The sequence below is a fragment of the Thamnophis elegans genome, chromosome 2, assembly GCF_009769535.1.
Source record: "Thamnophis elegans isolate rThaEle1 chromosome 2, rThaEle1.pri, whole genome shotgun sequence".
Lineage (NCBI taxonomy): Eukaryota > Metazoa > Chordata > Lepidosauria > Squamata > Colubridae > Thamnophis > Thamnophis elegans.
Window position 1 is genome coordinate 144790722 of NC_045542.1, and position 14896 is coordinate 144805617.

At 40.9% G+C, this 14896-nt stretch overlaps 1 protein-coding gene across 3 annotated transcripts in view; it reads right to left on the reverse strand.

Annotated features, from left to right (window-relative positions):
• The window catches only part of MTMR14 (myotubularin related protein 14), a 119900-nt gene that overhangs the window by 11339 nt on the left and 93665 nt on the right, over window positions 1-14896 (reverse strand). For 2 of the 3 annotated variants that reach the window (XM_032210239.1, XM_032210238.1), the window contains exon 18: window positions 7941-8084. The exons of the other annotated variant lie outside the window; for it this stretch is intronic. In XM_032210239.1, the coding sequence (XP_032066130.1) occupies window positions 7941-8084 (144 nt within the window). The remainder of the gene's footprint in view (window positions 1-7940; window positions 8085-14896) is intronic. 3 annotated transcript variants of the gene reach the window in all.

A 14896-nucleotide genomic window follows, 5' to 3' on the forward strand; every position in this document is an offset into this window, starting at 1 on the left:
CTATTGCTCTTTTTGGGGGAAATTTCTCCTCTGCTCTTCCTTGCAGAATTCTTCTAGATCAATAAATTTTCTTAGGTCACTTTGCATTCAATGCACGATTAGGACCTTTCAGTCCTGTTCATGTCTGGGAACTGTGAAGGCCATTCGAATCTTCATATTTGGAGATATATTTCAGGTCATTCTTTTGCTGAAATACCCAAAGTCTTTTCAGCTTTAATGTCTACACTGGCCATAGGGATAGGAGTTTCTTAAGATATGCTGATATTTAGATGAGTCTATTCATCCTTTCACCCACATAGTATTTCCTGGGCCACTGGCTGCCATTGTTGTGGCCCGCCAGAGGAGCTGGCATCAGAGTTGGACAGTGAGGAGGTTGGGGAGGAACATGGGCTAGTCCTGGAGCCTGGGGAAGGCTCTGATGAGGGCCCTGCATTGGAGGCAGAAATGGTGCCAAGACAGTTCTCAGCTGCCTTCGGAGCTAGACAGCAGTGAAGTAGAGGAACAGCTGGAGCCTGTTCCCAGTGTGTGCATGTGCAGAGCTGCCAGAAAAAAAGAACAGCTAAGAAATCAGGGTCGACTTGTGAGTAAAGCCAAAAGTGGACGGTGAATGGCCCTCCCATAGGAAATAAAAGAGGAGCAAAGGGGGAGTGGGCTTTTTCAGGAAACAATTTGTTCGTTCGTTCATTCATTCATTTCAGGAGTGTGAAGATCTGTCCATGAATCTCAGAGACTCTGTGCCAAGTCTTTCCTTGCATAGCACTGCATTTGGAAAATATTAACATGGCAGCTTTCCAAGCTAGATAAGATCTGTGGCCATAAATTCACATTCGAAAGACTGTTTACCAGGCCTTTGCTGAATGTGAATGGGAGGAATTCACATTCGTTTAATAAAAGGGGTTTTGTGGGGACCAGGAATCTGCTTCGTGCTTTTTGGGGAAGCCTGGGTCAGAACACAGCCACACAACCTCAAAGTATAATACAACTAACTCCATGCCCAACAACTGACAAATTCTTCATCCTTTTCTTCCTGCAAGAATATTGAGCATGGCTAAGGGCAATACTATTGTTTCATCAATCCAATCATTTTATTCTAAAACATTTCAGGCTTATCAAAGTTTGGATCGAGAAGGTTAATTGTAGGTCAGGGTTGGATTGTGGGGTCCTTGCTGCTCTCTGAGCTCGGTTGGTTGCTGCAGACATTTCATTATCAAAAGGGTAATGAAAGGGCATTATAGCAGCATTCCAGTATTTGAGAGACTGTCAATTTATTTTCCAAAGCACCAGAGGGCAGGACAAGAAACAATGAATGGAAACTAATCAAGGAGAGAAGCAACCTGGAATTAAAGAGAAACTTCCTAACCGCGAGGACAATTAACAAGTGGAATGGCTTGCTTTCAGAAATTGTGGGTGCTTTATCACTGGAGGTTTTTAAAAAGAAACTGGACATCCACTGTATCAGTCTGATTTGGTACAGGGCCTCCTGCTTGAGCTGGGTGTGGAATAGAAGACCTGCAAGGTCCCTTCCAGCTCTATTCTGATCGATGGTAACTTCATTGGTACAAGGTTTTATCAAGATTGTCTTCTGCATGCTTTAGGCGACTCTGTTTATGATGAAGTTGGAGAGGAAGTTTCCTTCTCAAACCTGTCCTATGTAGATCATTGTACTGTATAGGTAATGCTGTAAAATGTGGACTTGTTGACATCTATTCCGGCGTCAGCTGGCTTTTTGGAGTCACTTGTGTGGGTTCGGTTTTGCAGATATGGCCAGTTTGGGAGAAGTTCTAGCCGACATTTTTCTTGATGTTCTACGTATTGCCTTGATTTCAGCAGTTCCACACAACCCGGGGGAGGGCCTTCTCTGTGGCAGCTCTGGCCCTTTGGAACGAACTCCCCGCGGAGATTCGGACCCTCACCTCGCTCCAGGCCTTCCGGAAAGCTGTCAAAACCTGGCTGTGCCGGCAGGCCTGGGGTTGATGAGTTCCCCTCCCCTCTCGACTTGTATGGCTGTATGACTCTTGTGTATTTTAATTACGTGTATTGTGTTTTATGTTCCCTTTTTTCCCCCCTTTGAGTTGTTCGCCGCCCTGAGTCCCTCCCGGAGAAGGGCGGCATACAAATAAACTAAATCGTAATCTTAATCTTAACTCCCGTTTCCTAAACACACTTCTCTCCCTAGGACTGCTAGCTGAAACATTTAGATATTTTTCTTATAACCACCCCCTATTTTGTAAGAGTGAGTTCCTTCATTTTCAAATGCTCAAACAGCTACTTTAGGAAACTCGTAGTAGTAGATAATAGACAGAACAGCCATTGCAAACTGAGGAGTCAGAAATTTTGGAGAATTTGTGGCTCTCCTATGGAACTGTCATTGTTTTTGGCTAATAACAGGCTTAATAAATCAGTCACCTTTTTGGGACTTCTCAAGAAGTTTAAAAAGTAGCACCGAATCAACTGGAAGGGTGTCCAACAATTGTAGTTCTCATAGTCACCATTTTCTTATTTTGAATCTACAGGTGAAACTCGAAAAATTAGAATATCGCGCAAAAGTTCATTTATTTCACTAATGCAACTTAAAAGGTGAAACTAATATATAAGACTCATTACATGCAAAGCAAGATAGTTCAAGCTGTGATTTGTCATAATTGTGATGATTATGGAGTACAGCTCATCAAAACCCCAAATCCATCGTCTCAGAAAATTAGATTACTACATGCAATCAATAAAACAAGGATTGTACATAGAACAATATCGGACCTCTGAAAAGTATAAGCATGCATATGTACTCAGTACTTGGTTTGGGCCCCTTTTGCAGCAATTACTGCCTCAATGCGGCATGGCATGGAAGCTATCAGCCTGTGGCACTGCTGAGGTGTTATGGAAGACCAGGATGCTTCAATAGCAGCTTCCAGCTCTTCTGCATTGTTCGGTCTCATGTCTTTCATCTTTCTCTTGGCAATGCCCCATAGATTCTCTATGGGGTTCAGGTCAAGCGAGTTTGCTGGCCAATCAAGCACAGTAATCCCACGGTCATTGAACCAGGTTTTGGTGCTTTTGGCAGTGTGGGCAGGTGCTAAAAAATGAAGTCAGCATCCCCATAAAGCTCGTTTGCGGAAGGAAGCATGAAGTGCTCCAAAATCTCCTGGTAGACGGCTGCGTTGACACTGGTCTTAATGAAGCATAGTGGTCCAAAGTCCTGTTGCTCCTTGTTCCAAAGTCCTCTTTTCTGATGAGAGCAACTTTTGCCAAAAGCACCAAAAACTGGTTCAATGACCATGGGATTACTGTGCTTGATGGGCATCTCCATTCTTCCTCCATACTCTGGGTCCTTGGTTTCCAAATGAGATGCAAACGTTGCTCTCATCAGAAAAGAGGACTTTGGACCACTGTGCTTCATTAAGACCAGGGTCAACGCAGCCGTCTACCAGGAGATTTTGGAGCATTCATGCTTACTTCCGCAAACGAGCTTTATGGGGATGCTGACTTCATTTTCCAGCTGCCCACACAGGGGCCCAAACCAAGTACTGAGTACATATGCATGCTTTTACTTTTCAGAGGTCTGATATTGTTCTATGTACAATCCTTGTTTTATTGATTGCATGTAATATTCTAATTTTCTGAGATGGTGGATTTGGGGTTTTCATGAGCTGTACGCCATAATCATCACAATTATGACAAATCACGGCTTGAACTATCTTGCTTTGCATGTAATGAGTCTTATCTCATATATTAGTTTCACCTTTTAAGTTGCATTACTGAAATAAATGAACTTTTGCACGATATTCTAATTTTTCGAGTTTCACCTGTATAAATGGCACACAAATAGTGGGTATGCATGTAGATTTGCAGAAAGATGCTATGTTTTTCTTTGTTCTACCTATAGATTATGTTAGCTTCTACTTACCCAGGGTAAGTTTGTCGTGAAAGTGACTGCCTGTGAAGGCTCCTGGATTGGGACAGAAAGGCAAAAGTGGAAGCAGGATGCTTCATCCCATATTTGGGTAGACTAGGTTGCCCTGATAGACTGGTCCCACTGAAAAAACACTTACTTACCTAGGGATTTTAGGTGATTCTCAATTTACAACCATCCGTTTAGTGATTGTCAGAAGTTACAATGCACTGAAAAAAATAACTTATGACCGTTTTGCACACTTACAACCACTTGCAGCATCCCCATGGTCAGGTGATCATAATTCAGATGCTTGGCAACTGACTCATATTTATGACAGTTGCTGCATCCCAAGGTCACACCTCACCTTTTGCGATCTTCTGTCAAGCAAAGTCAATGGGGAATGGTATAGATTCACTTGACAACCAGGTTACGGACTTCACAACTGCAGAGGTAAACTTAACAACTGTGGCAAGAAAGGTCGTGAAATGGGGCAAAGCTTCACTTCACGCTGGTCTCGTTTAGCAAGAGAGATTTTGGGCTCCTCAATTGTGGTCCTAAGTCGAGGACTCCCTGTGACTGAAAGATAACACTTGAGAATGAGGCCCAAGTTTTTGCATGCGGTTGTAGAATGACGGATCAAGGACGATAGGGCATACGTAAGAGGTTCTGCAGCAGTTTCAAATTGGATCTTTGCACAATTCCATGGAGGGGACAGGAATTGCAGTATGAGGAAAAAAGGCCTGTGATTAAACTAATGCTGGTGAGATGCTGCAAATGTGGACGGTGAGCAACAGTCAAAAGAGGCTTAAAGATGGAAGGCGGGGCTTGATGTCGCAATGACACAACATGCAATCTTGGGGCTCCAGGATTGCTATCGATATCTCTGTTGCTGGACGATCCTTTTGGAACTAAACCATTCTGAAGGAACGGTGATAGAGAGCTGTTGGTCTCAGGGACATCGCAAAGTCCCTGATCGATCCAGGAGAAAGCTCTTTTTGCCGGCTACAAGAGAAGCAGTCAAAATGGCTGCAGAAGGTTGGGACAGTCTCCTGAAATGGAAGCAGAACAGGAGAGACAGTGTGTCGAAATGGTGAGAAAAATCCTTATTATTAGAGAAGAGAAAACCCAAAAGACTTAGTTAAAATAAAATTGAAGACAGAAGGAAGCAAGCGGCGAATTAACCCTGGTTTAAAATTGTTGTGTTATCTTTTTCACTTTAATTTTGTTTGTTTTGTATGGATGGACTTTTTACAAATGCCTCTTACTTTTAAACTGGACTGGTCTTTTTTTTTTCCTTCTTCCTCTATACTTCTTTCATTTTTTGTATTTGTGGATTAAAAGTTTCTTTACTCGCAAGGCTCAGCCGGATCGTAATCTTTAAATATTTTTTTCTTCTGTTACGGAGATCGGAGTTTAGAAAGAGAGGCAAAAAAAGAGGGCAAGAATGTAACACTGCTATCTAGAGGCTAGGGGCTTGGTGACATCTGATAATACAAAGCTATTGGCTTTGTTTACTGAAAGGGTCAGTGGATATAGAGGTGTTTCTTTGAAGAGAAAGAAAGCTTTGACCTGAAAAACTTTACTGAATTTGTTTGAAACCTAGCAAAAGCCTTGGATGTTTTAGTGGCAGTGTTTATAACCTAGAAAAATGGCCCAATATGAAGAAGAAAAGGGACTAACATTGCAAAGAATTATGCTAGAAATTCAAAAAGTCTTAATAATCACAGAGAGAATTGAAAAGAGACTCGAAATTATAGATCAAAATACAGAAAGTACAGAGGGAAGTTGAGAATACTTATAAAACAACGATGAAATTTGAGGACAGAGTTCAAAAAACCACAGAGACATATGTAAGTGATAAGAAAATTATTGACACTGACAGCAAATTGAGAGTGGAGGGAAATGATAAGTGCGAAATACGGAAAGGAGAGATCGATAAACTGGAACTCTATCTCCGATGTCAAAATATAGATGAAGAAAGGGGAGAAAATTTGGCAGAAACAATGAGTAATTTCGGCAGAAACACCAGCGATAACAAAAGTCAAGCTGATGGAAAAGAACAGATAGAGGGTTTTGAATCTTTATAAGATATGCAATGAATAATAAGTTGTCAAGAGAAGTCCACACGACTTATCAAGAAAACACTTAGAATACAGATTCTACAAATGGCAAGAGATATTGGACTGCACTATTTCTGGAGGGATACAGGATGATGAAATGAAATGTCACAATAAAATTTAGTTAAATGTACTTAAATTTTGACTACTATGTATAAGACAAAGTAATAATAGCTATAGCCAAATAAATGATTAATAATGATAATAAAGCATTTACATATACTAGCTTGATAATATGAAATTTTATACAAACTGTGAGGATGATGGAGATGATGTTGAAAAACGTTTTTATAAAAGATAAATGATTCTATATAGAATAGAATATAAAGATGTAATATCATTGGATGATTTCAGGATGATGTAATGAAATGTCATAATATAAATTTACTTCAAATTTAACATGTTTCATATAAAAAGGATGTAATAATAGCTATGTTTAATGGATGTTTAACAATTATAACAATTTGTATGTATGTATATTGAATTGATGATACTAATAATGGAAAGAACATGGAATTGAAAATTATTAGAGAATATTATCAATGCTCAAATAATAGAATGATTTAGAGTAGGATATAAAAATTCTTTATTATTGGATATATTGAAGATGATATAATGAATCATTATAATATAAATGGATACATATTTATCCAGATGGATACATATTTATCCAGATGGAGAAATAGTGATAAGCAAACAAATGAAGTATAAGAAGAATGTATACAAAGATATTTGATTGACAATATGTGAATTTTGATAGAGCTCATGTGATGACTATGGAAAGGACGCAGAAAGACCTTGTAACCAATCAACACAATGTATGCAGTTGAAGAGGTTTTTATGTTATATGTCTTGTGTGTTTGTTTGTAAATAAAATTTTTGTTTTTAAAACAAGAGGCTTAATGATGATGGGCAGGTAAAGCACAAAGCCTAGCCTTTGATTGGTGTTACAGATGGTTTTTCTCAAATGCATTTTCCAAGCATCTATTAGCACATGGATGGCTATTTGCAAAGGGGGATGAGTGGCTATGTTGCCCTCTAAAGAGGCAAGAACAGGTCATCTCATAACACCCATCCTGACCACTTAGAACATTACCTTTTAAAATGAGATGCATTTAGTATGGATATGTGTATTTCCCCCCCCCCTTCCTTTTGGAGCACAATGGCTGCAACAATTCTTGGCCAAAATACATAGGATTGGATTGTAAGAATAGGTGAAGGAAAGATGATTCAACTGACTGCTTATTTCTTTTGCTGACTTTGTGAAGGGCACTGGACAGAGAAGAGAATCCCTATGCCTAAGAAGAGATACCTTAGAAAATAATCCAAGGGAATACTTTGGCTTGAAGATGCAGCTTTAAACAAATTAAATCCTGAAATGAGGCTCGCAATCTCAAGGGCTACACAGAAGATGTTAATAACGCGGAAGGCTAGGTTAAATAAAAAGCCCACGCTGAAAACAAATGGGTAAGAGCAGTTGGTTGTGTGCCCCTAATGGGGCTTGGGGGAAGGGGGCACAGAATTTGAATTGGACAGGTGTGATCCAAGCATCCAAGGTCCACTACTTACGGAACTCTTTGCACACACAAACACACACCCAAAGTATTTTGATGGATGTAAAAGTCCACAGGTATCTGAGGGTCATGTGAGCTACGCATATTTGGCCCCGGGAATTCAGGAAAAGCCAATCTGATTGCCAGCCAAGCTATCACTTTCCTAGGCATGGATTTGTAAGAAACCCTTACCCTATGACCAACGAGCCAGCAAGCCTAGATCGACTGTATCAGTCTTGACCGGCAAGTGGCTCCTGAGGATCTTAGGAAGATGCCTTACTCTGGACCGGTTCTTTTAATTCTAGGATGCCGTGAGCTGAACCAGAGACCTCCAAACATGCAAAGTGGGGTCCTTCCATTTCACAGATCTCAAGCACTTACAAGGAACTGTTAGGGAGCTCATCTGGGAAGCTGCAAAGAGAGGAGGAGTCAGTCTGCTCCTGTACACTGCCGCTCCCTGTTACCATCTGCCAGCTGCCAAAGTCGGTGGAGATGGAGGATCCGGGAAGGGAAGGGTCAGTTGATCTGAAGCAGAGAGAGAGGAGATGATGCAAATCAGTGGCTTCGTTCAGGTCTTCTGCTAAGAAAAGGTTCCCCGGTGGTTTTTTTTTTAAGCACCTTAAAAAGTTACACGGCAATGCAAATGGTCAACAGGGGCATTTAAAAAAAAAGAAGAAGAAGAAGATACGGAGGACCACAGAGCCCATGAAGCTTCCCTCTAAGAGTGAAAGACATGCCAAAGTACAAGTGCTCTTTAGTTCAAAGCAGGTGAATTGAGCCAAACCAGGCAGTGGTTATCTTGGAGCTGCAAGATCCAATAGCCATCATGCTTAAGAGCCCCAGAAACGGATGCTGTGTCTCTACAAGTGTATACGTCACATCGGGTCCTCCCATCACTCAAGTTCTGTAGGGCACAAACTGAGCTTTTTCCAGCCCTTCCCAGCCAGAGGAGAGCTCCCCAACCTGAAGCAACATTCCCAATTTTCTGGGAAACAACAGCCCTTTCCCAGACAGGATTTGGATTGCAAAAGCAGGCATCCCGGTAGGTGGAAGACAAAAAAAAAAAGAATTTAAGGGTAAGAAGGTGATTTGGTGGCAGCAAAGTGGAAAATTCTTCAGAGTGTGTGGATCTTCATCTTCTTCTTTCAACAAGATACTTTTCAAATCTGTCACCTACGTTCTTCCTGTTGTTCCAGAAGGCAGAGCTGGTTGGTATATGTGTTAGTATTAAATCATAATACAAGCCGGGCAATTTGGATGAAGGAAAGCCAAAAGAAACACAGAAGCATTGATTCTGCAATAGCAAGCTCACAAGGAGAGCATTAAAAAAAAAAAACACCTTCAGAATATTTATTTCAATTGGAGCCCACAAACCTGATTTATAGTAATATTGGATGCCTTACCTGAAGGGTCATTTATATGTACAAGGAAAAATCCAGATGAATAATTTGAAAAGGCAACTATAGTACAGATAAACTATTGGTCTTCAATTATTAACAGGTGCCGCCTTCACACATCTCTCCTTGCTATCCTACAATATTGCCATAAAGGTAAAGGTTCCCTTTGCACATATGTGCTAGTCATTCCCAACTCTAGGGGGCGGTGCTCATCTTCATTTCAAAGCCGAAGAGCCAGCGCTGTCCAAAGACGTCTCCATGGCCAAGTGGCCAGCATGACTAAATGCCAAAGGCGCACGGAACGCTGTTACCTTCCCACCAAAGGTGGTTCCTATTTTTCTACTTGCATTTTTTACGTCCTTTTGAACTGCTAGGTTGGCAGAAGCTGGGACAGGTAACAGGAACTCATTCTGCTACGCGGTGCATAGGGATTCGAACCGCTGAACTGCCGACCTTTGTGATTGACAAGCTCAGCGTCTTAGCCACAGAGCCTCTGCATCTCTTTTATATTATATACACTATGGCTAAAATGTTACTGTAAAACAGGCAGGAATTACTGTAAAGGGAGTTGAGGAAATACCTTCGGACTCTGACTTGTAAACTGTGGGAAATGCTCTGTAAAACCAACTGGTGGACATGGGTGGGATAAACAGGCTTTGAGAGAGATCTTAGTGCACCATTTTTTCTGCAGGATAAAGCTTTTACGTGCAATCTCTGCCTCAATGTGTTCAATTTGAGGCACGAGCATGTCCGGTAACGTGACTGGAGCAGGAAAGGTAACGAAAAATGAAAGTAAGTTTGAGTTCAGAAGGATCTCTTGCTTCTTTCAACTACCGTGATCGCATGATCACATGTCACAACTATGAACCAGTTGTCAAGCATCCGAGTTATGATCATGTGATCCTGGGGATGCGACAATGGTCGTAAAAGTGTGAAAAATGATTGTGTCACTTTTTTCATTGCCGCCATAACTTTGAAAGGTCCTAAAATGAGTTGAGAAATAACAGTATTTATTGACTCGTGGACTTTTCAAAGTTATAGCTTACAAATGAGCATAAAAAGCTTTTCAATCCCCCCCCCCTCCGATGACTTATCCAAAAACATAACTGATGGGGCTTAGGTAACAGATCACATGCAATTTGTCATAACGGCTAATGGGATATTTCCCTGAAATTCTCCATCCCTGAATCTCCCGAGTCTCTGAATCCAGAACACTGAATCTCCACATAGGTACTGTGACTAATAGTAACAAAGATCAGTTATCAGGTGGCATCCATTCTGACTTCATACATGCTAAGACCAGGAATCTGTTGGCAGCCTTTTCCCTTGGATTTTTCCAAGGATAATTCCAGAGGAGAAGTGGATTTGCCTATAAAGGAAAAAATAACCTATGCCCAGAGGGAAAAAGGGGCCTTAATACAATACAATACAATAGCAGAGTTGGAAGGGACCTTGGAGGTCTTCTAGTCCAACCCCCTTCCTAGGCAGGAAACCCTATACCATTTCAGACAAATGGATATCCAACATAAAAACTTCCAGTGTTGGGGCATTCACAACTCCTGGAGACAAGCTGTTCCACTGATTAATTGTTTTAACTGTCAGCAAATTCCTCCTTAGTTCTAAGTTGCTTCTCTCCTTGATTAGTTTCCACCCATTGCTTCTTGTTCTACCCTCAGATGCCTTGGAGAATAGTTTGACTCCCTCTTCTTTGTGGCAACCCCTGAGACATTGGAAGACTGCTATCATGTCTCCCCTAGTCCTTCTTTTTATTAAACTACACACAACCAATTCCTGCAACTGTTCTTCATGTTTTAGTCTCCAGTCCCTTAATCATCTTTGTTGATTTTCTCTTCACTCTTTCTAGACTCTCCACAACTTTTTTACATCGTGGCGACCAAAACTGAATGCAGTATTCCAAGTGTATTCACAGTCAACTTCGGCTAATTTACAAGAGAATTTGTTCGTCTTAATTTTTATTGTCTGTAATTATAAACTTTAATCAAACTACTATTACAAAAACAAGAAAACATGAAAATACAATTGCAAAGATTGTGCTCTATCTAATGAAAAAATGCTTCTTGGAAGAATGGAACTTGGCTGTGTATAAGAGCCTATTCCTGCCCACTATGCTACATGGAAGTGAGAGAACAGTAATATAAGGAGAACAGTATCGATTGGCAATTGCTATTAGAAAGAACAGGAAGTTCCTGTCCGTATCGTATTGTGTAAATGTGGTGTACATCTAAGTTTTGTGTGTGTGTGTTTTGCATGTTTGTAAATAAATAAAAATTTATTTTAAAAAAACTTAGCTGCAGTGATTCACTTAACAACTGAGGCAAGAAAGGTCATAAAATGGGGCAAAACTCACTTAACAAACATCTCACTGAATGACAGAAATTGTAGGGCTCAATTGCAGTAGTAAGTCAAAAACTATCTGTATATTTCTTTTTCTTTTTTCTGTGTTTTCCTTCTTTTCTTGACTATTTTTTTATTCTATTTTTCCCCCAGTTTGTCTTAATTTTTATTGTCTGTAATTACAAACTTTAATCAAACTATACTATTAAAAAAAAAACAAGAAAACATGCAAATGCAAACTCTGTGGTCTATCTAATGAAGAAATGCTTTTTGGAAGAATGGAAACTGGCTGTGTATAAGAGCCTAATCCTGCCCACTATGCTACATGGAAGTGAGAGAACAGTAGGAGAAATATACTAGTTAATTGAATGTACTAGGCATGGGGTATTTGAGAAGTGAATGTTGAAAAACAAGAGGAGACAGGTTCAAGAATGCAGAGTTGCTGAATTAAGATAGAGCCAATTTAAAAATAAGTGGCCAATATAAAAGATTTGTGCACACGTGTTCGCTATTGCTTTATTTGTAGCGTTAATAAAATTTTGAGGGAAGGAGGGAAGAAAAGGCATGTGTCAGGCCTGGAAGCCATCTTGGGCATTGGATCTTCAGGCCTGCCACATTTAGTCTGTGGGAAACTGGGAGGGGGGATTGTATGGAGTTGGGGAGATATATATGATCATAACAACATTCCTTTCTTGAGTCAAGGACATTATGCCCTGCACCTGGAGGGGCGTGACTAGGAGGCATCTCCGGTTGGGACGGTGCTTTTGATGCAGCAGGGGTTGCACAGGTAAACCCACCAGTGGCTGGCCAGATTAGGTGGTCTTAATAGAATGGACCTTATAAATTCATATTAGTTTGGCTTTTCATTCTAGTGCCCTGGAGTCCCAAAGTTGACTTTTAGCTGGGGTGAACTTTTCTCTCCAACTTCCTCATAAGTATTAAAAATAGAGCTGAACAGTGTGGCAAGACTCTGTAAAGGAGGGGCACAGGAAGCCAGACGTGGGGGAGAGATAGAACAGAGGTAAAAAAACTGCTGACAGCTTAAGACATTATCTTTTTTATATTTCTCCTATGTACTTTGCTGTAACATTCCAAATGAACTTCTACTTTTTGAAATGTCATGCTTGTCTCGTGTATGGAAACGCCTTGAGAATGCACAGTATGAAACACAGCATAAAAATAGCAACCTGGGCAGAGCTCAGGCAGTTCAGATTTTGGTGTGTGAACACGCTGAACTCGATGCATCCAATAAACCTGTTTCTCTCACCTTCGTGGTATCAAGTCCTGGTCTTTCGTAAGTAGATTACAAACCTCAACTTGCTGCAACACTTTGATTGGACCATGTTGGCAAGGACTTGGGCTTTCAATTGGGTGGGGAAAACCTGGAAGCTTTCAGATTCGGGTTTTCCCAGATGTGCCAACATGGCATCTCTAATAAAACGGAGTTTTGAGGAACTTCAAGCCTTGGAGTCTTCTTTCGTTGGGGGTGTTACTTGGAACCCTGACATTATATCTGGAAGCCCACTTCCCTCTGCTTTGAAGAGGTTTACCCAAGAGCTCTGAAATCTGGACTTCCCTTGAAGAGAAGGAAAGCTGGCAGAATCTTGCTTACAAGGAGCTGCTTAACAGAACTGAAAAGCATGTAAAAGAATGTGGGTCTGACAGAGAAAGTGGAGGGAAACATTAAGCAGCTATAAAAAGGACGTTTTTGGGAAAACAGAAAGCTCAAGGAAGAAACTTAAAACGCAACCCAATCCGCCTAGATTGTGTTGGGTATAAAATGAAATAAAGCATGGGGGCTCTGCCAGGCTTTCAAGAGTCTATTACTATCCCAGCTGCATTAAAGTACATTGCAAGACTCCTAATGATTCCGCTTTCCTGGCCTTGTCCAACTCAAATGGTTGACAGCGGGGCAGCATTGTGAGAGAATCGGCTGAACAAGGAAACCTGCGTGTTGGGGGAAACTGATGGACTAGATGGGGGTCAGGCGTTAATGGCTCCCGGAAGCAACCAACACACCAGCGCAAGACTGCTTTCATTGAAGTCATAGCAACCGTCTCCTCCTCGTGCAAGGGTAGAGGGCCTTGCCGATTGTTACAACAAGATCATTTTGGGAGCAGAGGAGAGAGCAGTAGCAAATGGCCGAACCCAAAGCAGAGAAGAATTATTCAATGACTGGGGGACAGCACTCATGTCCTGGAACTGAGATAAGAGAAATGGAGGTTGGGAGGGAGGATTAGTTAGGAAGGTTGCAGGCAGCCAAGAGGTCTTCTGCAATAGGCATGGTAGAAAAGACTGTTTCATCTGAGAGGAATTACCTCAGAAGGAGTTTGCCACAGGTATATAGTTCCCTTGACTGTCAGAGGTCTAGATCAGTGTTTCCCAACCGTGCCTATTTTAAGATGTGTGGACTTCAACTCCCAGAATTCCTCAGCCAACGTGGCAGGCATGTGGCAGGGGAATTCTGGGAGATGAAATCCACACATTTTAAAGGAGGCAAGGTTGGGAAAAATTAAATCTGGACTGTCCACCTTATAGCAAAATAACAAGAACAAAATAATGGGGCAGGGATAAAGGGACAGAACGGGACTGAAGAGCTGTATATAAGAGTAATGTCATTCTTCATCATATATATAAATGTATATTGTTCCAGACATAATCAAACTTTCCCAAAAATCTGGTGCTTCCCCTTGTTTTACATTCTGACAGAGTTCACACCAGAGAGCTTTGCAATCAAGGAGTCCAATTAAGAACTATAATTTGTAAAGTCAAAGGAAAGCCAGTGGAATGCAAGAAATGGAAAGCAAAGAGGATAATGCTGGTTTCTTGATCAGCAAATCAAAAGGAAGAGAAATGCCAAAAATCTGGCACGTGCACTGGAGACAGTCAAAGATGAAAAACGAAAGGCCTTAGCCAAAATAGATTCACTTGCAAGATTTTACTACTGTCATACCTTGCTGTATTTCGTTTCAGCTGAGGTGCTCAGACTATGGAATCTAATATCTGAGTAAGTGCCCTGGGATGTTCTACTTCCATGAAAAAGGAAGGTTACAACAAGTTTCTAGTCCATAAGATTTTACAGAAGAATTGAAGAAATAACATTGAGAAAAGGAGAAATTGAGAAGATTGTCCATGAGACAAGCTTGAAGTGCCCAGTTCATCTTCCTAGAATTAGATTGTCTCGTTTTCTTGCCCATGCACAAATTACTGTAAGGGCTCATCTTAATGGTATAAGAAATCAGCATTCTGGTTCTCAGAATACTTGTTCAAATGCTTCTGGGAAGCCACATGTAATATGTGTGAGCAACAGCATTTTCCATTCATGTACCACAACAATGGGCATTAAGAGATAATAAGTATTCTTAATGACTAGCAGCCATTGATTATTCACAGTACACTTTGTCTAACTTCCTTTTTCAAGATATCCAAGTTGAACTCAAACTATAATAACAGAGAGCAGCAAATCTCTAGTAATAGGATTGAGAGGGATATGTCAGAGTGGAACTGAAATAAAGGTTGATGAAAAGGAAATCACAAATCCTGTGAAAATGGGGGAAAATGGTAAAGCTCTAGAAATAGAGGATA